This window comes from Pseudochaenichthys georgianus, chromosome 21 (assembly GCF_902827115.2).
Source record: "Pseudochaenichthys georgianus chromosome 21, fPseGeo1.2, whole genome shotgun sequence".
In the NCBI taxonomy this organism is placed as follows: Eukaryota; Metazoa; Chordata; class Actinopteri; order Perciformes; family Channichthyidae; genus Pseudochaenichthys; species Pseudochaenichthys georgianus.
The window spans coordinates 28,007,454-28,032,302 of NC_047523.1; the positions used below are offsets into that span (position 1 = coordinate 28,007,454).

Genomic DNA, 24,849 nt, shown 5'->3' on the forward strand with positions numbered 1-24,849 from the left:
TTTGGAAGTAAGTCAAAGATATGACAAATCCAATATGACAAAGCAGCATTTCATTACGCAGCACCTGCAAACAACTTGGACTCTGCATGCTTCTACTGATAATATTACTATAGGCAATAGCAAAAGTTTCAAAGCTGCATGAAGTAGATCAGCACAGCTTTACGAAAGCTAAGAAAATATCTCCATTTGTGTGAGTACCTGGATCACTGCAGTAGGAAACCCTCTCTGGTAAACAAACCTCTACCATATCATAGCGAATTACGCTCTGCCACACAAAGGCCCAGTAACTTGGAGCACTTTGAAAATACCAGTGTGTGAACTTGGTCCTGACCATCAAATGTGTTGGTTTGGTTCAAGGTCCCGGGTCTGTGGGTTTATTTTTCAACCACTGGTGTCCTTCAGGGTGTTTTTCCAATGCATGCTGCGCTAAATCAGGACTGAGGCGTGGTGCACATCGTGTTGTTCCATGTCTGCTCTCTGCATGTATGTTCTTAAAGGTAACGCTGTCAGTCCCTTCACCCTTACTTCCTAATTTAGTAAAAGAGACTGGAGAATGTGAGGTTAAAGCAGATTTCATGACGAGGAAATCATGCATGATGAACAGAGACTGAATTGAAAAACAGCTCATTAATATCAAGTACTTTGACGGCTCACTGTTTCACTATTACAAGTAGATGGATGTAAAACCGATTTGTATTCATGAGCTGAATAATGCATCTTTTCCCCCATTACCAACTGACTTTTCAGCACCGCAATAACAATCGTAAAAGTCTCAAAATGCTGTTTATTTAAAAATTAATCAAGGTCTCTTTTATTTGTAATGTGAGGTAAGGTGAAGGAGACTGCGGGAATTCACACTTCTTTTACTAAACCTTCCCTTCCCACACACCAACTGTCTCTCTTATGCTGCTTTTTCTCAATATTAATAATAATTTAACCGTGTATATATATGTTCTTTTAGAGTCAATAAAGATGACCTTTATGAAGTGAGGATTTTCTGAATCTTCTTTTTGAGACCCCAGTTAGTTGTTGTCTGGTGCTCGTATTTGAAGCTTATCCTCCCTGTCGTTGTTTAGTGTTGGTTGGTTTCCATTTCTAGCAATTGTGTAAATATGCATTAGTAGTTTCCCTCCTTAGAGTTTATAGTAAATCCTTCCCAGAGTTGTGCTGGTGCTTTTAGCTGGTTTGTGTGCGAGTAATCACTGTTTGTGTTTGTGTCGACACACCAGAGGACAGCAGAGAGAGGTGAGCAAGTTGCATCTGGAACATAGTAAGTAATCTCAGTGAAGTTGTCCAATAAGATGACACTAAGTAAGCTATTCCTTTTAATCATCCTGCGGTATGTGTCTCGGCTCATGTATTGATTGGCGTTGGACGGAGACTGCCAGAGCTGTCTGGACTGTAGAGTGAGTCATGGCGGATATTTCACTTTCTGAAGGCAGTTTTCGTGTGTGGCATAAGAAGACTGATCCAGGGTCACTGTGTGTGTACATACTGAAGATAGTTTGGTACTAGCCTGCTAAGTCTACCAACGGGTGACGTTTGCCTTGCTAGAGTATGAGTTAAATCAGGGGCAGACTGGGGGGGGGGGGGGGGTGCCAGTGTCTTTTTAATTTACTTTACTTTCGAACTGCAACCAACTATTTTCATTATCCATCTGCTGATTCTTTTCATCACAGTTTCAGTCTTCACAATGTCCAAAAATAATGAAATTTGTCCAAGGTGACGTCTTGAATTTTTGGTCTGATCAGCAATCCACAGATATTAAATCATATATACAAGGAAAGCTATAGATCCTCTTATTGCAAAAGCTGGAACTAGAGAAAGGAAGGAGCTTGTACTTAAAAAATTACATAAAGGATGATTTGCCTTTCACAACAGTAGCTGCTTTTCTGTAACTTACTGTGGCCTTGACTTCATACGAATTCTCAGTGTCCCTAACTCCACTCATCTGAGACTGAATGCAAATGATAAGAATGATGATCTGATCTCCTGTTGTGTTTCCATCTCTATCAGAATAACTAACTTTTTCTTTATTTGCCCTCGTGCAGCAGTGGTGTGTAACAGCCCCCACCTGTCTGCGTCCTCTGGTCACTCCCATGGCATGGTCAACGGTCAGAAGTCTCTGGATCTGGGCAGTCACAGTCCCAACGGCGGACTACCTTCCCCCCTCACCAGCCCACTGCTCAACGACGCCGGCAGCATCCGCACTGACGATGAAGACGAGGTGCAGAGGAAGGTTTGTGATAAAATGGTTCAGCTCCTGTTGATAAAAGCATCAAAAAACACCCCATTTCGTTATTATGTCACTTCGCCACTTTAACTCAAAATAGCATAGACCTAGATTACCTGTCCTAAATAACTCCACAGGGAGTAAAGCAGAGTATCTTCTCCAAGTCTACTTACAGAAATAGGTTAGGCAATACCAGGGGCGGATCTAGAAAAATATTCATAGGGTGGCAGGAGAATTTGAGGGGTGGCATCCCCTGGAAGAAGTATATGCTGATTTAATCCCAGTCATATCAATCAATGTTAACTTGGAAAGCCACAATATTTATATTTTAACTCAATAACATTAGGTGACATTATTGTGGTACAACAGTAAAGCCTTAAATAGAAATATATAAGGTCGCAGACATAATTTAATGAATTGTAACTGAACAATAACTGAATGAGTTTGTCTCACTCTTAGACCAGCAGGGGTACCACATATATGCAGACTGCTGCAATAAGTACATGAGTTAACTGTCTCTTCGATGTTTGTCTGAATTAATATGATACTATTAACAATCATATTATTCCTATCAGCTGTTAAACACTGTTATGATTCACATATTCAGTGTTATTATTAAATAAACTATATTGTTTGGAATGATGAATGTTCCTCAAGATGCTTGTTCATCCTCCTTCAAATTTGAAAGACAAATTACTATCATATATCAAAAGAATCAAAAGAACAGTTACAACCTTGGCTTTACATTAGAATGAACAAACATTAAAGAAGTGACTAACTGCATCAGTTAGGGTTAAAAAACGTGTATTCAGCTAAAACATATACATCGCTGCAGTTATTACCCAGTGGAAAGTCCTTACCTACCGGCCTAGTTAAATCAAAGCGGTTACTTTTTTTGGCTGGGCAGTGAAGTTTTACACACCGTCTTATTTGACTTTCTCAGGACTTGAAACTGTTTCTTGGGGGCAGACCCCCACAAAGAAGAAAGCTGCGTATAACCCCGTACACCTAACTTGAATTGCTTTAGTTCCTGGGTGTCCAAACCACGGCCCGGGGGCCAAATGCAGCCCGCGGCCCATTTTGAAACAGCATGAGCACTAATAAATGAAACCCTATGGAAAGCTGTGATGAAGGCTGTTGTGTTTCTTACAGCATTTTCAAGTATCAAGATTCATTTACCTACATTTGATTGATTTTGCTAACTTATAACTTAGCATATGAGGCAATATACCTCTAGTGAGTGGCCCAGACCTTCATATATTTGTCTGTATATGGCTCTCGGTGAACAATGTTTGGACATCCCTGGCTTAGTTGCTCACAATCTCCTCTCTCTTCTGTTTTTTTTTGCAGAGGTTCCCAACAGATCGAGCCTACTTCATCGCCAAGGAGCTGCTGACCACAGAAAGGACGTATGTGAAGGACCTGGAGGTGGTGACTGTGGTAAGAAAACAAAAAGTCTGCTCACCAGCGTGCTGCTCCACTGTTAGTTTTCTCCTGCGCTGTCCTCTGGGGACAAAACATTGATTATTCCGCTCAGCTGCTCCATTGCATAAGGCCCGCCAAAACACAGAGTCAGGCAGTGGCATAGGGATATTTTATTGATATATGTAGGGGCATAATTACATTTTTTATTCAGTCCCCACACCCGCGCTCTGAAATGCGTTTATCGGTCTAACTCAAGGCTGTGAATACTAATCTGTGTTTGAGTTTAAGGGAGAAAGATTAATTTAGCCACATGTATCCTCTGCATGTGACTCGTCATTTCAGTCTGTTCCTTGATTTCACCGGCTGGGTACGAGCATATGGACACCATTTCAGTTGATTGTATCTCACAGGAAATGCAGCAGAAAACAGGATATTAAACGTGCGCTGCTGCTCATTTAACAGCGAGCAAGGAGTTCTCACAAGGCCGTAGTGAAGCGCTGCTGATTCGGCACACACATGTTGAGGAAATGCAGCACCCCTTTTATCTGGCTTTCCTAAAAGTGGCAGCTTCTTTAGAGAATCCTTTCACACATCTCATAAATATTTGGGTTGGCTTGTGTCCTGGTTATTTTAACAGCTGTGTGTGTGTGTGCAGTCTCTCTTCTCATTCACCGGTTGGTGCTGCTGTTGGGATGAAGTCATCCCAACAGCAGCTGGCACTTCTTCTCCAACCCTTTTAGGAACACTCAGATTTCCTGAAACCAACGTCCATTTCCCATCACGTCAGCTAAATAAAGCTATGTTCACGCCCGCTGTGGCCAAACATGCAACATTTGACTTAGATCTGACTTCATTGAATAATGGTGTTAGGAGTGATTGGATATGGATTCTCACATCAGTCAGGCAATTAAATGATTTAATCGACATCATGAGACTGAAGTTGTTTCATTGTGATATGTGATCTCTGTTCTGTATCTATGACTGATTGACCTGAATGTTTTATGTGTATTATCTCGATGCCCAAGACACATTTCTCCTAAGGGAGACAATAAAGCTTTATCTTATCTTAACAGCAGAAACAGATAAAGGTATGTAGGTTATATCCTGGAAATATCTGCTTTAACACATTGTCTTGAGGTGTCCTACTCGGGAGAAATATTATCTTTACACGCTTGTGATCAGAAAGTCAGAACTTACCTGATGTCATCAAAAGATACCCATGCACTGCAATTTAACACTTAATGTTTCACCTTTTACAAATTAGGAATAACTTTGGCTTTGTTACATGGTCTGTTATGAACTGATCACACGCCACTCAATATTGTTACTTCACATGTATAATATTGTGTGATGACAAGTGTGATGTGTCAACTGACCGTTTACTTTTTATAGAAGTAGGAGAATTGTTATCTTTGAAATGAAAAATATTTGAATATACAATCTAGTAGGCGATATCATTTTTAATAATTATTACCTCTGTGGTTGAACTTTTTTGTGGAAAACACATCAGATATCATATTTGTATTCACAGCAGAGTATTTGTATTTACCTTAAAACATGTCTGGAAAAACCCTAATGTAGGCCATGTTTCCCTACTTGTACTCTGATGCATGTTTCTGTAATCTTAGTCTTTCCAGAGCGCTGTAGGACAAGATGAAGCGACTCCGGAGTCTCTGAAGAACACCGTCCTCTCCACCTTCGAGCCGCTGCACAAGTTCCACACAGGTTTTCTCAGGGAGGTGGAGCAGAGGCTGGCGCTGTGGTGAGACTCATTTCACTCCCTGTGTGTTCAAAACACATCCAGAGATGGGGTGGTTTGGTTCTAGCCCAATTTATCATCACTTTATTAATGAGATTTATTGGCATTTAGTCTAAGAGAGCGACCCAGACCCTTTCAATGACCCAAGGAGCTATCATCTCCATGGCAACAGTCTTACTGCATCAGGGACGGCCTTTTCCTGCCTGTGGGTTTCTGCTGTCTGATCCCCTTTAATGATGTTGTGCTTTATTTAACACACACAGAAACACACACACACATGCATACAGCCATGCAGGCAGTGATGCGTGAAGCCTCTTAGCGTGTCAGAATGTACGGTCATTAACTGCAAACATAAATTATTTTTATTTCAAAGCCTCGCTAGTCATCCTGAGAACTCTAAATTAAAGCAGAGAGTGATATTAAAGGCGAACTGCTGATAAGAACCGCATTTAAATGTGTATGCAAATGATCTAGCGCTGCATGTGTCTCCTTTTTAGCTTTGCATACTCAAATATTATACGAGAGATGAGAGAAAGCTTCCTATAATAGATTAGGATGGAGGTGTTCTATAGACTGGATATGTTTCCTTAAAGTAACTGCTAAAAGGCTGGATCAAACTAAAAATATTCTGAATGGATCCAGTAATGGCAGCCCTTCACTCTGCTCGAGGGAGACACCTGCTGGTGGATAATTGTATCAAAGTTAAAGAGCCCGTGTGAACTGCATTGGAATTTCACTTGCCTAAAGTGAAGCTTGTCTAAATAATCAATACGCTTAAAGTGCTTTTGCGCTGCTTAGTTAATTAATTCAGTGTCTACAAATGGCTGCACAATGTCTAAGAGATAAAACAACTTGCTGATGTTTATCTGTTTTAGGGAAGGACGCTCCAATGCTCACATAAAGGGAGACTACCAGCGCATTGGAGATGTCATGTATAAGAACCTTCAAGGCTTAAAGGTGAGGCCTAACTCCTGCATATCTGCAATTACAGTTATGCATGATATTGTATTTATATGTGCCTTGTTTTGATGTTGTCCATAGCCCCTGACTGCAAACCTGCATAAGCAGTCTGAAGTGTTGTTGGAGCTGGAGAAGGCAACCAGGGGGTCCCACAGGTTGGAGGGTCTCTGCAGGGACTTTGAGCTGCAGAAGGTGTGCTACGTCCCCCTCAATGTCTTCATCCTGAGGCCTCTGCACCGCCTCAGTCACTACAAGCAGATCCTGGAGCGCCTGTGCAAACACTACCCGGCAACTCATGTGGATTTCAGGGACTGCAGAGGTACTACGCTCAGGCTGGTGAACATAGAGGCATATGTAGGTGTTCTGGAGCTGTAGCATATATCTCCAATACTCTCTTACCCCTGATGTGTCTGTAGCTGCTCTGGCGGATGTGTCCGAGGTGGTGGAGCAGCTCCAGGGAAGCCTGAACAAGATGGAGAACTTCCAGAAACTTCTGGAGCTGAAGAAGGATTTGATTGGCGTCAACGATCTCGTTGTTCCTAGTCGGGTGGGTTCAAAGCTTAAAGAGAAGGCAGGGGCAAATGTTTTTTTGATTCTCTGAAGATAACGTAAGTCTGATAAATGATGCATGCTTTTTGTTTTGACTTTCCCAGGAGTTCATCAGGTTAGGCTGCCTCAACAAACTGTCTGGAAAAGGCCTACAGCAACGGATGTTTTTCCTGGTAACACCCCACTGTCATATTGTTTATTGAATTGTTTAGTGGAATGATCTCAGTGGAAAAGTAATTAGGCTTTGTTCCTTTTCAGCTATACAACACTCAGGTGGTGATAGCAAATGTGCTACAACATTTAATTATGGGAAATGTACCGCATGTTACTTTGACAGTTGTTTTACAGTGTATCGTGTCGAACACGTTATTTGTACTTCTCTGGGATTATTAATTAGATCATACATTCAGTTTAATAATTCATACAAAAACAGGCTTAATGGCACTTGGTTTGAAAGGTTGTTAATGTACATTTTTCACTTTCTCTCTCTCTCATTTTAGTTCAACGACGTCATTTTGTACACGAGTCGAGGGATGACTGCGACGAATCAGTTCAAAGTGCACGGGCAGATGCTGCTCAATGGCATGACAGTAAGTGCCGTTTCTCTCAATTGAACACAAAGTGCTTCAAACAGCTGTCACCAGTTTGTCATTACTGCAAATAAGCCGCCTCAAACAGCTGAGCTCTTTCCAATGTCTTCCCAAAACCCTGCACACACACACACAGACGCAATCACACACACACTTTCAGGATAACTTCACTTGTCCTTCTGTCTCTCTTCCCTTTCATCATCCCTCCCTCCGTTTCTCCCTTTCAGTCTATTTTGGTCCTTGCTGTCCCAGATTCCACCGCTATCTAATGTTTTTTCTGTGTTCTTCTTCCAGATCAGAGAGAGTGAGGATGAGTGGGGCGTACCGCACGCCTTCACACTGGTTGGACAGCAGCAGTCTGTGGTGGTAGCAGCAAGGTAAGAGCGGCCTACGACACCTTGTACCTGGAACCTAAATGTAACCCAAAGTGGCTGTGTAGCATTTTTTTGTGTAGAAATATTGAGGCTTGTCGCATAAATTATTGCAGGAAATGATTTGTTATGCACATTGCTCTCAAGTGCTTTCATTTCCACTTGTTTCACTCAGATGGAAAAAAACATTCCTTCTCTTTGCTGCTTTTAAAATGTTGCTAATCCAGTCTTCCATGGATGACCAGATGGTGTCTAAGTGTCTTTGGAGCAAAAGTTGGCAGGACACCTGGACTCACTTTGATCAAACTTGTGACATTCTTGTTCCCTGGACTATTTCTCACTTCAAGGCCGTCCTGCTGTGAGTAATGATGGGACACTTTATCCATTTGCGTTTTTCTTTTTTACTCTAGTTCACTGATGGAGAAGGAGAAGTGGATGGAGGACATACAGATGGCGATAGATACGTCAAAAACCAGCAATGGGACATCGGAACTACTGATCTGCAATCTGATAGACAACAGTAAGTTACTACATACACATACACTCGCATATAAAATGTATACTTCTAAAATGAACAGTGGATATACACTAGCAATTCGATAATACATTTTACAGTACCAACAACTGTAATCGGAGATACATGCGACCATGTTTGATTTGTGAATGATCTGACCTTGTGTCTGCTCTAGCCTCCTTCTCCCCTCATCACCCAGCTTATTGTCTAGCAGTAACAACCTCCTGACTTTCCCAGAATGCCCTGAGGACTCCTCGTTGGAGGCGGAGTCTGAGGACGACATTACAGCGTTGCACACGGCGCTGGAGAAGCCCGGCCCTCACCGTGGTAACACCATGGTGCACGTGTGCTGGCACAGGAACACCAGTGTGTCCATGGTGGACTTTAGCGTAGCTGTGGAGGTACCGGACCAACCTCAGCGCCTCAGACCGCTCCCCTCCTGCTTCTGTTTCCTCTCTCTGTGTCTGAGTGTGCTGTGTCCTAATTCACTTTATTCTCTCTCAGTGGGAACAGTATCCTCCTGCGCTGTACTGCATAAACTAAATATGTATTACTTTGAAACATTTTCTTGCGAATTGTGGGCAAATGAACTGAAATGAGTTCAAGGCTCATCAATTTCAATGTTTATTTTTCAAAATACGCAGTCACATTTTTATGATAAGAAATTGGTGACAAATTTCACATTTCTATAATTATATTTGGTGCATTGCTAAGTTTGTTTATGAAACGAGTGGTTGGATAAGAATCATAACAACAGTTTGGTAGCACATATTAATTTGTTTCCTCATACTACAAAATATGGAACCACTACTAACGGACAAAAACTCCATACGATACATTCTAAACTCATCTTATCCCGAAATCTGAAAATGATTGGACTTATACAATTTGAATCAATTTAGTTTTTGCAATCTTTATACAAGATAATATGATGAAAGCTCCTGATTTGCTCTATTTGCAGCCTTGGTGAGAACACTGTTCCCCCTTCCTTCTTCTGGCTAACAGCAGCCTGCGTGACATCCTAATCTAAACTCAGACTGTGGCTCTCCTGTGTGGTTCTGTCTTTTCTCTCCTCCCTTGGCACCTGAAGTCTCTGATCGTCTATAAAAAGAGAGAGAGAGAGAGCAGTATGTAGATTTGCTAAACGTCCTAATCTCACACAGAATGGATCCTGTTTTGCCCTGATCTACTTCTGCTCTTCCTCTGTAACCACGTCCTCTTCACAGCTTTGCCTGGACACACTGTGGTCGGCCTCCGTGTTTACCCTGCCACTGCATGCCTGTGTTTCACCGACTCAGTCTCTGTGTTTCTGTCCTTCCCTCCCTGTCTGTTTTTTCTCTCTCTCTTCTCCCCATGCGTCTGTGCATTCCTCCATGGTAGAGGACCCTAGTCCAGTCAGTGTGAATAAGGCCCCCATGGTGGGGTCCCCCAGTGGCCAGGGACCAGTTCCTCTGTCTGTTATCTGCTGGTACCGAGTTCAGAGCCTCTCCTTTAGTGAATCCTGCAGGAGTCTAGAGGTAAAGTAGCCAGGCAGAGAGGAGAGGCCCTGTGTATGTGTTCACCTGAACTTTAGCATAGGAAGACACATATAGATCAGTGACACGTTCATTAGTTTAATACAAACTTGTGGTTTACAATAGTATTCCTATGATTATTAAATATAATGTCATAGAAGGGCCAATAATTGTTTGATATTGTTCTCAGGTCAGCCCTTGCTTTAAAATGACTTTAGCTTGGAAACTATTAAAAGATAAACACATTAAAAATGCTAGTAACAGTAGATGTATAGCTTATGTAGAAGTAAAAACAAGGAAAATGGAGGCTGGCCATATTTCATATTTATTTAATCATCAGCAAATTCATAAAACGACCAAAACCAACAAGATATTAGCTGATCTTTCCATACTTTCTGATGTTCCTGGAGTGTTTGCAGCACTCAAGCCTTCTAGTTCCTACTGGAGACATTCATTCTTTAAAATCAGGTCACAAATATATTGTCCACAAGTAATTTCCTTTAACAGCTAGGCACTAGTTCTTTGCAAAGGTTTCTTAGACAGGTGTTAATACTGTATTTGCAGCATGACTATTTTCAGCAGCGGATTAACTCACATTCGATCCTCTGGTCTAGTGAGTATTTACAGCAGCAGGAGTGTGAATGCGGGATTAACTCAAAATAAACAACAGTGCATATGTTCACTCTCACGCATGGAAATGTGTGTCTTTACTCATTTTTAGACAATAACTGAGGTTTATGGCACAAGGGAATAATCTATATCAGTCTTCAGAGGATCGGTCATCTGTTGGTTTTGGCTTTTTATTGTTAGCAATAAAAAAATTATTGAAAGAATAACCAGACATATTCTTTAATTTATTGAATCCTTCTTTCACACTTTTAGTCAAAATCGAAGTATTTAACGCTAGAAATGATTTTATGATATGTATTTGTTTTCCATAGCTCTAGATGTAAAGCTGTGTTTTGTCTTTGTAGAATCAGCTGTCTGGAAACTTACTGAGGAAGTTCAAGAACAGCAACGGCTGGCAGAAGCTCTGGGTGGTCTTCACCAACTTCAGCCTGTTTTTCTACAAGTCCCACCAGGTGATGAACATTTCACTCTCAGCTCTGTCCAGCAAACGCATCACAGCCCCCCCCCCACATTCACCTCCCTCCCCGCTCTGCTGTGTTTACTTTCCTCTCGTCACATCTCTGTGTAGAATGTCTCATCTCTGTGCCATGACACAGGGTTACAGGCTTTCCCATGCAGTTTTTCCTTTTTTTAATCTTACTTCTTCCACCAAAACAATCATTGGCTGGTCAATTTTCCACAAGCAAGTTTGATTTTCAATCTAAAATATCATGAAACTAATACAAAACCAATTTTCAGAGTAACAAATGTTCAGAACAACTGCTCATCAAGAACCAATGAATCCACTGTTTTATTTAGATTAAAGGTTCCAACATATTTGAAATGTAGGAAATTCAATGTCGCTTATATATAACATAAAAGGCTTATAACAAAAAATGTCATTTCTAAAGATAAAACCAGTTTCTTTTAAAGGCTTTACCCCTTACAATATCGCATTGAATAGTTATTCATGTCATGTTACAGATGTGTTTGAGTTGATGGTTGAAAGAGACGTTTCCCTAAAGCTCACAGAAGTAAAACCTTCCAACCTTTTTTTTCCAAAAAGAAAACAGTTGGGGAAACTTCCAAAATGTAAATAGTGTAGTTGTGCCTGTCTTATATTTGTATTACGAAAATGTATGAGTCGCAGGGGCAGAGTACTTCATTGATACTTCATGTATATTTCCTCCAATGTTGCATGATTTTCTGATTAACCGTTTTATTGGGAGCAATGGATCTGTTTATTGTTAATTTGTTATAACAAATCGTTTGTGCAATTAATAACAGACCCAAATAAACGTGCATCTTAATTACATTTTTATTTTGTTCCTCAGGATGACTATCCACTGGCCAGCCTTCCTCTGCTGGGTTACTCAGTCACCGTCCCAAAAGACTCGGAAAACATCCACAAGGACTACGTCTTCAAACTGCATTTCAAGTCCCACGTCTACTATTTCCGATCGGAGAGCGAATACACTTTTGAGAGGTATGCTATTGTATAATCATTCAGATGCACATTTACTAAACATATTTCCAGTTATGTTGAGTCCTGGTATTTAGAGGATGGATGAAAAACCCTTCTCCTCCCACAGGTGGATGGAGGTGATCCGCAGTGCCACGGTCCCCACCGGGGGCGCTCGTGTCCCGAACAGCAAAGAGTCCCATCCTCTCTGAGATGGCTCACCTTGTTTAAAAAACAACAGATCCTTCGGGTGTCTTCTGCTCTTCCCCCCCTGGACTCTTTGCTTTTATTTTCTACACATATCTGGGACATTTGTATATGTGTCCATGCACATTTAGTGCTTTTTAATGCTTTAATGGTGACATGTCCGCTGGTTTAGACTGCACCAGAGACTGCATTTTTTGGCATTTTTACTCTCAACTCGGAAACCTCTTTTGAAGGATGTCATTTTATACTGTTTTCTAATGGTCTGAACCACTTCCTATCTTTATGGTTTTACATGTTATCATTGTTGTTTTACAGCAGGATATGTTGATATTTAGATGGTCAGCATTCCCTCTTGGATGGTTAAACTATCACTGCATTGTCATCATGTTTTTTCCACTTTTTCATCTTATTGAAAACTGCTGCTTTGAACATATCCTGCAACTTCAGTGCCAAACCGGTTTCTATCAATGTCCTGGACTTTTTAATGCTATTTTATAACATTGGGGAGTGTCTCCTTATACTGTAGTCTATGACATTTTAAACAGGCAACCCTTTAACGGTGAATGCTCTGTTCACACCTGGCCAAGCACAATGTGTTCGTGTTAAAAAACAATAATGAAAATATTATTTTGTTGTATTATTAAATGACCCTAGAATTGCTCACGATGTGGCCATGGGTAGCTGCCATCCCAGGTTAATGCCATTTCAAGTAAAGTAAATATTCTATTCGCTGATATTTGTTGTATGAATAATTCTCAGACTGTTTAGATTCTTTTTTATCAACTAAAGCTCAACTTCAGCTGGATGAGAAAATGTGAGACTTGTTCGGAATCGTTGTATGATGAAGGTGAGTGTAAGTGAAAGCTTTAAAGATTATGTGTGAAACTAAATAGAAACTTTCAGTTCCAAGCGTTGCCGCCCTCAGTGAACTAGGCTGCCTCCTGTATACAGAAACCAGATCTTTTTATGGGTCTAAATGAATGGAAATATGCATTTAACAGGGTTTTGCAGTGATGAAAAAACCTCAGTTCTTCTTAGAATTGCAGCATGTTTTTCGCAGACAACAGAGAGCTCTTTGGAAATGAAAGCAATAAAAGAAACGTATTCATACTTGGATTTGTGTTATGTGTGTTTTTTTGATGAAGCTCCAGAGGCTGGGATGATGTTTTCAACAGGGAAAATATGTTAAGTAAATCTAAAGCAGGGCAGCCCTTCAGTGTTTTTACACATGTGACCTACAGAGGGCATCATTGATCAAGTTTTTCGGTTCAGTCAAACCATAACCACAGCCGCGTTTAGTAAACACAGTAAAACCAATAGAAAGTATTATTTTTGCTCTGCACACTGAGACCAATACTTCATGTGTATGTAATTCTGCATCTAGTTCTTCATGAAATAAGGGTCAACGCATGTTAAAGCAACAATTTAGCAATGTTGAAATTTGGAAATTAAACGAAGTAAAACTATTGAGTACTACTGTGATTTAGGCTCCACATCTTCATAATGAACCTGCTGCCTCTAAATAAGAAATATGACAAGATTTAGCACCTCTTTTCTTAAATAGTGCTTCTCCTCAACACCAAAATAGTTAATTGAAGTTGTTAAAATATGTTTTACCAATGATGTCAGAAAAGAATCCTAAAGCATGACCTTACAAGCAGAGAAAATAGTAAATATTATCTTATCTTGTTTTAGAATCTAATGTTACTTCATATGACCCAATTTGATCTGGCCTTTTATCTGGTTATTCTGTGAAAGTGTAATCTAGTCTAACATAATTCACATGCCACAAGGTACAGAGGTTGTAACACCAGAAACTTGAACTCTGGTGTAATTGTGGTGGTATTATGATAATATTGGTTCAGTCATTCAGAGTGCTGCCAGTCCAAAGTCCGGGCCCAGCAGCTCACACAGCCGGCAGTGGGCAGGCCTTTAAACCGGTGAGGGGCGGAGTGCGCTGGGGAGACAGATTATACGTCTTGCGCTGCACGGCTAATGAGACACTTCTCAAGAAGATACTTTGTTATGACAACATTAAATCAGATGGAAAAAGGCAGCGCTCCGGAATAATGCAGCACGCGTTGTATTTTAAAAGTGAAAAGAGATCGAGAGGTGGGAGTGAATCAGCAGAAACACCACAACATGACCCAGCTTCAAACTCGTGCTCACTAGCGGGGATCGGGGAGGCGGATACACCGGGAATGATTCTGCTCTAAACCTTGTTTAACTTGTGGATTGGACGGTCATTGATGCAAAGTGGTGCGCAACGATGGGTACTCCATCGCATCCGGAGACCAGGAGGTTTACGCGGGGTTTGGGGAAGCCTGGCACCGCGGCTGAACTCAGGCAAAGTGTCTCTGAGGTGGTGAGGACCTCCGTGCTGATTGTAAGTACACACCTTATCTCCCTTTACCCTGCCCCCCCCTCCTCTTATTCTTCTTGTCCACCTTAATCTCGGTTAGTGGTATAGTGTCAGTTTACACGTCCTTTGTGGCCCTGGGGAACTACCTGCTTTTACTCACATTTTGAGCAACAAGTCAGCTGACTTTAGATCAACTTGGTGAGCACATGTGGGTTTTCCTGGGTGAAAAGTGCAGGTCATGTTGTAGCGTGTGTGACCTTTACACACGTGTACACTCAGAAATGTGTAGTTACCTCAAGAGAGTGGTGAGGAGTGGATGGATAAGGGCGTGTGCCTGTCAGAAATATATACACAAAGGGGAACTTTTTCAAAACTAAATTATGGACCGTTGTAAAAAGTATGTTCAACTATAAAGCAGTTTAAGCAGTGTATTAATGGTAATGTTAGCAATGGTAGGCTACAGAGTTCTTTAAATCCTCATCCTCATACAGCTGACCTCAGATCAGCTGGGTGGGAGCACATGTTGGATTTCTATGTGGAAAAAAGGTCATATTATTGATTGTGTGCCCCTGACCTACAAATATATGTGTGAGAGAGAGACTGAATAGAAGTGAATAAATGATAAGATATTGTAACATTTTTCATGCACTGTTGTTGCACAATACAACTATCGGTCATAATTGCATGTCTAGCATATTACCTCACTTCGTAAAAAGCCACAATGTGGTTGAAAACGTTCAGGCTTGCTTATTGTATTTATTCGAAGTGTTTCTTTTCCTGGAAAGTCTACCGAATCAGTGCCTGGTCGAGGTGTTTTGTACTTGGTGTCAATGAGGGCATCAATTTCAACGAGATGACATAATACCTCCTCACCAGAGAAAGCATGTGGCTTCAGTTTCATGCTTCAGACACATCTAAAGGGTCCAGTGACAGTGACATGAAACTGAATTGGACTGTGCACTTTGGAACATCTGGGGGACGAGGACCTACCTCCTCAGTATCAGTTTTCCTCAGCGCTCAGGAGGAAAAAGGAGTCGGCCCTTTTGTTGCCTCTAAGTGTGTTTGGTGCTCCGGCTGATTGTTCCAGCTTTCCTGGAAGAAGTTGCTAGGTAACAGAAATAGACACCGTCCAGGCTCTCTGTCAGGGAAATGGAATCCTGAGTCAGGATCACAGACATCCAACCAACCACACCTTTGTATTATTTATTAATTCTCACTGGGGTCTACTGCCAGAGAAGCCTGAGGGAGGAGAGCAGAAATGAATACAAGAATGCATGTTGGGTAATCAACATGTGTAAGGAGGACTGAGCTAATGTGACGAAACGGCATTGAACTTTTGTGTTTGTATTATTATAAGCAAGCATCCAGATATCTCATGGGGAAAGGTTTAGACACTTTTGAAAGGCGTACAGTTTTAAAGAAGTATAGGAAACATTTGTAAAATGAGTAAAAATGTGTCAAGCTTTGGTTCATTGCAAAAGTAAACTGAACATTGTTTAGTCCAAATTTGGGATGTGTCTCTTTGTGGTCACTTTGAGTCGTTTTGAATTATTTTGCATCCTGCCTGTTAGGTAATCCTTCCATGTTACTTATAAACCAGAAAACTACCTGTCATCTTCGCACGGTAGTGGGGCATCAAAGGGGCCAATCTGATTTCAGGGGGGTCCATGTCGCCTTTGGCCACCCCTCTGGATCTTGGTGTGGATATGTAATCTGTTGAAGTGAACATATTGCTGTGTTGTTCAAGTGTTTCTTACAGCTTTTCAGTGGGACAAGAATGTAACTGTACACGAGACCGCCTTCCACGCAATTTTAATTAATTCCTCCATGAAACATGTAAATACCTCCGCGGGAATAGAGGGATCTGTTCCAGGGCTATAAAGGGGGGATTGTAGCTTTAACCACACACTCTGATTGTTGTTTCAGATTTAAAACACACATTTTTCTGTCCTTTCAAACTCCCAGAAACATATTATTTAGATTATAACATACAGTATAGTACATGCATACCTACTGACAATTACACTACAATTTCTCAACACAGTTTTGAAGTCAAGTAAGTGTCTCTTTTCCTCTTCTAACAATGTGTGCATTTTCGTGAAGACACACACTGGCAAGAGCCTCTTTGTTTATTGTTGAGTGCAGAGTGAAGAGACCAGTGATAGGTCAGAGCTCTCAGCTGTGCCTTCCCTCTATTTCTCCACACTTACAGCATGCTGAGAACACTATTAGCTCCATGATGGCTGTCATCAGCTTTGAATTTGTTTGACTGCCGATTCCCTTATTTAAAACACACGATGATGCCTTTCAAACTTTCCTACATTATTGAGTGTGTTGAGTTTTTTGTTTGTCATTTTTTGATCGACTGATGGGTACATAACAAATCAATAGCAGTTGGAAATGTTTAGTTATCTACTAGGTGTATGAAACAGCTGGGGGGCAGTTGTGTAATTGTAATTAATAGTCCTAACTGCCACTCAGATCCTCAGTGCTCCTGACCCGAGGGAGCTGTACACCAGATGGGTATCATTATGTAGGAGTGATGCCATTAGCTGCCCATGGCCACTGAACACACAACTGACTAACGTGTGCTTCAGAAAATACCAATAAAATATTGACAACATGGTCAACATTCAATAGAGCACACATGTTGCTGCTTAACCTTGCTGTGAGGAATTAAAGCCTGTGGGAAAAGTCCTATTTGCAAGCTCAATTGCTTTCACAAGCTTCTCTGCGCCTTTTAGGGTTTTTCGTTCTTGTCAAAATGGCCGATGGACAATTGAGATGCTTCTTAATCTGTTTGGCAGGTGGACAGCATTTCCTGTCTTGTGGTTTCACCCAATTACAATTTGACATAAACAAGTAGAGTTTATTGATCCTTCCTTCATGCATGTAATCACCCCATTTCCTCTCTCATAATCCCTTTTTCTTACCTGTGCCATTTCTCCTTGAATCATGTGGCTATATTTTAAAGCCAGTGTTTACTCAAGTTAAACATTGCCAGTAATGACGAGCCGCTTTTGCAGTGTACAGAATATGAAGTTTGTGCAGTGACCTCACCAAATGTGAGATCACTGCACAGACCGTGGCCTCCCCTTCAGCTTCACATGATAAACACCCCTCACTTTCAACAGCCCTCTTGATCCAATCTGTATCACCTCTGCTTTTCTCTTCATAGTTCTGTTGTGAAATGTCCCAATACATGTATGTGTGAGTCCTAGGATTACCCCAAGTGCTCTGTGTATTTTTCAGTACGTGTGCCAGGAACTTATTTTCAACTTTGGTTTTGACAGAACATGTTTCTTCGTAGGTTGTTCACTGAGATGAAGACATGTCCTCTCATGCAGTGAACCGGATTTGTTAGTCATGCCACTCACCAAATATGTGCTCAGTCGATTTGATTCTAGGTCTAGCAGAACTGAAAATAAAACGACTTCTCTAGTTGTTTGCATGATGGGAGCAGGCCCCAAACATATGCTGCCGGTCAGAAGGTTGTCAGTGTTTTGTGAGGCCTTCACAGCTTGACCTCCCTCTTTATTCCTCTACCTCTATAAGGCCTGTTGGTATCAGGCTAAAAGGGTGCATTACCTATCTCTGTTACTGTGATGGTAAATGGTACTCCACACAAACAAACCCAGAGGGTTAGGAGAACAGATGAGTTCTCTGAATGGGTCAATAATACATGAGGCTGCTCTTGTAACCAATGCACCCATTAAGAGACTCTCTCGCTCTCTCTACTGCTGTGAATTAAACAAGCCTAAAACTACCACAAAACATATCAAACTCTCCAACACCTCATAGGTCACACCATAAGTCTGGTTAATGCTTGTTGTAGCATCCCCAGTGTGTAAGGGCCTGACATTATCGCATATTTTGTGTAAAGCGAGGAGGATTTTTTGTTTCTGTCACTCTTTTTCTTTCAAGTCTTTAATGCACATTTGGGGGAAAAAACGAATGCAGTCTAATACAGGAATGTTTGGTTTGTTTGTTACAACAGTTTAAGCGTGTCATTGGTTTACCCTGTTCATCATGTTTGTAGTATGTTGAGTTATATTGCGTAATACTGACGGGTACACTTTAACAGCTGATGGGTGAATGTTGTAGCAGGGATACAGTCCCCTCTTGGCATGTAAAGACACATGTTCCCCTGCTTTTCCAACTGTCAGCTGTTATACAGTCCAGTAATTACCCACTATTGTCTCTAAACGTTTCTGAATGTGTAACTTACAGTAACTGGAATGGAAACATTTAAACTCCAGATATGAGCAGTGATACATGCGGGAGAACGCTTCAGGGAAAGTGTGAAATAAAACGCACCCATCAAATTCACTATAAAATGTGTCTGCTTGGGTTTGGGCATGGATTTTGGCAGTTGCGGTTATAATCTAAACCAGGTTTGCCACTCAATGCTCTTGCAGTCGGAGTGGCTGGGTTTGGGAGGATTCCTTAATTTTGCACACGCAGGTTGAGGTAATATAGATATTTGTTGTTTTTTTCAACTGAAAGGATTTCCTTCATCCAGCCTTGACCAACCCTGGTTAGTCCACATATCAAAGTACTACAGGAGCAAAGCCAACCCAAAGGATCAAATTCCCAGACAGACAAAATCTGTTCCAGTGAAAATGAAGAAAATACTTAAATGTAATGGACTAGACTTACACCCGGCCTATTTCTCTGGGGCCGTTTTTTTGTTTTTCTCAAACCACTCGTTGTGCCAGAAAGTATGTTAACCACATGTTAAAAATAAGTGTTAAATATGAATTTTGAGCCAATACAGAATCCCAGGATTTGGTTTGTGGTCACATCACAAGATTATTTAACAATTTCCGAGTCGGCGTGGGAAATGAGAAACTACTGTTTCCCATTGACTGTGTAATCTGCAATACGTTGATTTATTTGGTTCAGTCGTTGATCACAGGCATCCATGAATGTGTACTTATTTCATGGCTATTTTTATATATTTTGTTATTGCTATTTCAGTTACACAGACAATATGCTTGGGTAGCAGAAGTAGAGATGAACACGATGGTTCATTTGGACTCTCTCAAAACAGAAAACGGCTCCTTTTGGCCACTGCCACCCCCAAATCTCCAAGCTCTTTCCATCCTGCCTGCCTGAACAGGAAGTGCCCATGACTTCCTGTCCTTCATCTTCTTGTGGGAGAGGCAGAGGCCTGTCGCTTACTAGATGGAGCAGATTTCCTGTGGCTGTATTCGGACTGACCAGAAGTTTTAGGCAGGGCTCCCTGTTAAAACGCCCACTCTGTCCGAGCGTTCTGCCTGATAGAGCAGAGCTGTTATGGAGGAGGTTACCATAACAGAAGAGCCTGGCCAGTGTGTCCTTTCCTGTTAGCAAGTGCATGCCACTCTGGGACTTGTTTTACACTCACCTCCTGAGAACATATACACCCCTGTTATCCAACTATATTTGTGATTTATAAGTCGAGGCTTGTTGCTGAGGTGAAGTTTGTTTTGAATGCTGGAATACTACCACCTCTGGTTTGTTTAGCTTTAACGCTCTTCTCTCTATACACATGGAGAATAGTGTGGAATAATAGAGCTGCTGGGTGGTCGATGTTATGGAAGTCTTTAACGCTGCTTTGTCTAAGTCCCTCCATACATTCACAACACATCAGTCTGAATTAAACTTCCTCTCACATCCTGCTTTGGAGCCATGGTTGCAGCACATTATCATCAACAGCTTAGCAATCAAGTGAAGTATTGCTTTGTTCCCATCCTCTAAGTCATGGGTCGGCAACAGGCGGCCCGCGGGCCATTGTTGGCCCGCGAGCAATAATATTTGGCCCGTAATTTTGAGAATCAAAAATAAAATATTATTTTGAGATTTTTTTTTTTTTTTTTTTTTTAACAACATAGGACCGAGAGTCGCACATCAGGGTTTCCGTTAGCCGGTAATCACCGGTTTTTATCTGGTAAAATTCATTAAAACCCGGTAAATTCAAAACCTGCCGGTCAAAATGTCTGGTAATAATTAGGGATACTCCGATCGATCGGCCGTCGGTCATTATCGGCCGATATTCACTCTTAATAGTTTGATCGGTGCTCTCTATAAAGGCCGATCAGCAGAGCTGGATCTGATCGATATGGACATAAACGCGAGTGAAGTATAACCGGACCCGAGAGAGAGATCAGATCAGCTGCTGCAAAATCACCTGAATCCCCGCCCACTGTTTAGCGCGCTGCATGAGAAACTGACGGGCTGTCAGGAGAGAGAGGGAGAGGGGAAAAGAGAGGATCCATTTCTCCCGTTTTATTATCCAAAGTTAATGTAAACTTTTGAATAATGTACTTCATCTACTACTAAGTAGTTTTTTTTAATGTAATAATTATGTTGTTTGTTGTTTGTGGAATCATTTATTGAAAAATGAATCTGAACTTTTCGATCTGTAACGATTATAAACTGAAGCAATATAAAAATGACTCCCATTAACTGAGTTTTAAACATCAGCATATCCGGTCATAGTCTGGTGATTACCTGCTAACGGAATCTTTGCTAAACAATTCTTATTATTATTATTGAAACATGACCGGTAAGTTTCAAATTTGTCCGGTAAAATAAATTCTGTCCCGACATATTCGTACGGTGGCCCTGAAGTGCAAGACACTACAGCATTTCACAAAACACCACAGCATTCCAGAAAACACCGCAGCATTTCACAAAACACTACAGCATTTCACAAAACACCACAGCATTTCACAAAACACCACAGCATTTCACATTGGACGGAAAGGGTATTCCTTTAGGGAGAACACTTCTTGTTTGTGATTGGACAGAGCCAGCCAGAGAAGCACTGCTGTGATTGGTTGTTTTTGCTGCCAATCAAGAAATGACGCTTCGTGATTGGTCAACACCCGACAGGGAAATATGTCCCAACACATCAGCCGTTAGCACACACTCAGAGCTCACAGCTCCTCATATCTGTTCAGAAACTGGACAAAAGTTAAACATGAACAAACCACAGACCGTCTATGTCATGGCGAATACAGTCGCTGCTTTATTTAGGTCTGTATGACGTTGTGAGTGTGGACGGAGCAGCTACAGGTTAGTTTAGCCTGATGAATCCGAATCCATTCAGAAAACAAGCATTTTAAAAGCTTTTCGCCTGCCGTCTTGTCTGCAGACTTGTCAAAGCGTTAATTCATGGTTTTTACTAACCGTTATCAGTATGCAGTTAATTCGGCATCACTTTGAAACGTGTATTACAATTAAATCACGGTCAAATATGTTCATTTTGTTGTAGTTGGCATCTCCCATATAATTTACATGGAGATACGCCCCGCCCCCTCTCCAGCGCCTCTTGTTTGAATGACAGCATTGACAGGAGCAAACACAGCTGACAGCCGCGGTGAAACTCGAGCGATTAGAGCGATGCAAATATTGGGTGGTCTACCATAGTATTTACATGGAGATAAGCCCCTTAAAAACCATGAATTAATAAAGCATTAATTCTGTGTTTACTCCTGTCATTCAAACAAGACGCTGGAGAGGGGGCGGGCCGTATCTCCATGTAAATCCTATCTGAATCGGATCGATCAGGCTAAACTAACCTGTAGCTGCTCCGTCCACACTCACAACAACGTTGTAAATAAAGCAGCGACTGTATTCGAAATGACATAGACAGTCTGTGTTTTGTATATGTTTAACTTTTGTCCAGTTTCTGAACAGATATGAGGAGCTGTGACTGTGAGCTCTGAGTGTGCGCTAACAGCTAACGGCTGATGTGTTGGGCCAATCACGAAGTCATTTCTTGATTGGCAGCAAAAAAAAACAATCACAGCAGTGCTGCTATGGCTGGCTCTGTCCAATCACAAACAAGAAGTGTTCTCCCTAAGGAATACCCTTTCCGTCCAATGTGAAATGCTGTGGGGTTTTGTGAAATGCTGTTGTGTTTTCTGAAATGCTGTGGTGTCTTGCACTTCAGGGCCACCGTATATTCGCTTACATTCATAATGTCAGCGGAGGGAGGGGAAGCAGCGCTGTGGAAGAGCGGAGTGGCGAGGGAGAGCTGTCATCTTCCCTTTTAAGCTTCAAATATGTATTTATCGTGTGATTTTGGAAATAAAAGTTCCATATTCTGAAAGCCAAGACTTTGTTTATTTAAAATCAAACAAAACCCTGAACCCTGAAAAACTAGTTTTTTACGCAAATCCACGTTTATTTTTAAAATGAGCCGTTGCGACTTCCGACTGATTTCGATAGAGTGGGTCACATACTGTATGGCAAATGTGTGGTTGTGGGGAACCAGGTCAATTAAAGTACTTATTTAACTATTAAATACATTGAGTTTGAGTAAAATACTTGGTTACTGATTCATTTAGGTTATAATATATTAAATTGCAAAGCAAAACATGCTGTAATTGATTATTTTGATATTTTTTTAAAGGTTTTCAATATGAAAGAATCCTAATGTGTCCTTGAAAAGTTGAAATAAAGAAAAGTAAAAAGGATTCGAGTTGTCCATGCGTCCTCTGTTTCCCCTCAAGCCTCTCAAATGTGGGCAAACACTCAAATAAATGCCAAAAACCCAGAGAACTTGACAATACTTATCAGAATAAAAGTATGTTAAATAACACTGCTAGCTAGTTAATAACTCTACTTTACTCAGTGGAGGCTCGTCCATTGAGGAAAGGAAGGACCATCCTCCCTACAATTTCAGAGAAAAATGTACTTTGAAGAGAACAATAAATACAACTCAATTTAAAAGATAAGTCTGTTAAAATACAGATAATAGCCCTGGCTTTGGGACTGAAATGGGGCTAGAGAGGACGAGCCTCCCTTTGGGCGGGTCTAGACAGAGGCTCTGGATTGGGCGCCTATATCATCAGTGAACCAATCAGCGGATCTGACTGCGCATCAGAGTGTTGATGGGGAGGGTTATCAGCGATATCAGAGTTTTTTCTGAACCGGGGAACAGGAGCGCTGCGCCCTCTTACCAAAATCAATTCCTTGAATTAGGCTTTGATTATGTTCTGGCCCGCCATCTTGTGGCTCAGCAAAAGATTGGCCCTAGGCCAAATGTACTTGCCTACCCCTGCTCTAAGTCATTAAGGTTGCTATTTCTGAGGTTTGTCAGCTATGTGGTTAATCCAGTTGGCCTTGCTCTGTTAGCTGATATCAACTCATCGTCGTCTTCGATCTGTTAAAGAATGAGATTGGAGAGAGATCGCAGTTTACAGGATGTGCAAAAGACTGCACAACATATCTTTGGTATCTTTATGGAGAATTTCAAATGTAGCTGATAAGGATTCATGCTAGCTCTGTGGCTCCAGAGATGTCATGAACTTGTTGGTCGTTCTGTCAGTTTGTCAACCACTCGGCTCTGCGTTTATAAGAAGGATTGCCATCATGTTTATGTGTTATGTTCTCTTTTGGAAAACGTTGGTGAATGTGTCAGATAGCATCAGTATTGAGTCATTATTCTATTTAAAATGCAATATGTAAACCTGATCATCCATCAGCCACACCTTTACTTTGTGTTTTGTGCCAATAACTGTTGGTACTAAGCAACACGTTAAACTAAGATGGTAATCATTGTACAAACATTACACCAGCTCAACATCAACATTTATCTCAAATACTTAATGAATGGGCAAGGTAGGAGAAACAGGAATTTTTTTTGTCAAAAGTCAAGACCATCTCAAAAAGGTTTCCAGTTTATAGATGCTGGTAAACTATAAAATAAACGACAATGCTTTGTTGGAGTGTGTTAACAATTCAAAATGCAGTTTTCCATATCCCCTTCCCGTCACCTATTTTCAACTTAGGGTCTGATTGGAAACAACAGCTTTACTCTGCAAAGCCTTGTGAGGGAGTGCAGTCAAACATGAAGAGTCCACATTAGCCCCAAGCTGCTTGTAACAGTCACATGAATTGCGGCAGTACAACAGGTCTTTACAGGGCCCAGCCCACACATGAGCAAGTGAATGAGAGAAATATATAAAGTGTAGGTGGATACTGCTCCTCGCGCCACCACTGATTCATTGGATTTGAAAGAGGCCAGCCTGAGTGTTTGCCATGGGGTGAAACTGGTCAAGCTTAAAGCTCCAAAGGCAGCAATCATTCCTCTGCACACGTGCACTATCCTACAGATTAGGCTCATTGGATTAAAGCCTGTAAACCACTACCGCACTCCTGACTGAACAACAACATCCATGTCGGGCGGCTGATGGAGAAATGTCTAGAAAGAGCAGACTAATGACTAACAGACTTCCTTTTAAGTCCTTGTATGTTATTTGTGAGGTGCATTTACTCTCAGAGCCTCCTTGAGTTGTCT

The 24,849-nt window shown here is 41.3% G+C and overlaps 2 protein-coding genes across 8 annotated transcripts in view; both read left to right on the forward strand.

Annotated features, from left to right (window-relative positions):
- The window catches only part of LOC117466902 (FERM, ARHGEF and pleckstrin domain-containing protein 1), a 59,725-nt gene extending 46,416 nt beyond the window's left edge, over window positions 1-13,309 (forward strand). For 3 of the 5 annotated variants that reach the window (XM_034110401.1, XM_034110402.1, XM_034110404.1), the window contains 14 exons: window positions 2,052-2,239; window positions 3,584-3,673; window positions 5,287-5,420; window positions 6,293-6,374; window positions 6,459-6,696; window positions 6,794-6,924; window positions 7,031-7,099; window positions 7,427-7,516; window positions 7,811-7,893; window positions 8,298-8,407; window positions 8,639-8,802; window positions 10,890-10,997; window positions 11,859-12,010; window positions 12,117-13,309. In XM_034110401.1, coding sequence (XP_033966292.1) covers window positions 2,052-2,239; window positions 3,584-3,673; window positions 5,287-5,420; window positions 6,293-6,374; window positions 6,459-6,696; window positions 6,794-6,924; window positions 7,031-7,099; window positions 7,427-7,516; window positions 7,811-7,893; window positions 8,298-8,407; window positions 8,639-8,802; window positions 10,890-10,997; window positions 11,859-12,010; window positions 12,117-12,198 — 1,721 coding nt within the window. In that variant the 3' untranslated portion in view covers window positions 12,199-13,309. The remainder of the gene's footprint in view (window positions 1-2,051; window positions 2,240-3,583; window positions 3,674-5,286; window positions 5,421-6,292; window positions 6,375-6,458; window positions 6,697-6,793; window positions 6,925-7,030; window positions 7,100-7,426; window positions 7,517-7,810; window positions 7,894-8,297; window positions 8,408-8,638; window positions 8,803-10,889; window positions 10,998-11,858; window positions 12,011-12,116) is intronic. The other 2 variants (XM_071207055.1, XM_034110403.1) reach the window with 1 other exon arrangement.
- Window positions 13,310-14,164: 855 nt separating this feature from the next.
- Window positions 14,165-24,849, forward strand: part of LOC117467085 (dedicator of cytokinesis protein 9) — an 80,330-nt gene continuing 69,645 nt past the window's right edge. For all 3 annotated transcript variants that reach the window (XM_034110668.2, XM_034110671.2, XM_071207068.1), the window contains exon 1: window positions 14,165-14,579. In XM_034110668.2, the coding sequence (XP_033966559.1) occupies window positions 14,463-14,579 (117 nt within the window). In that variant the 5' untranslated portion in view covers window positions 14,165-14,462. The remainder of the gene's footprint in view (window positions 14,580-24,849) is intronic.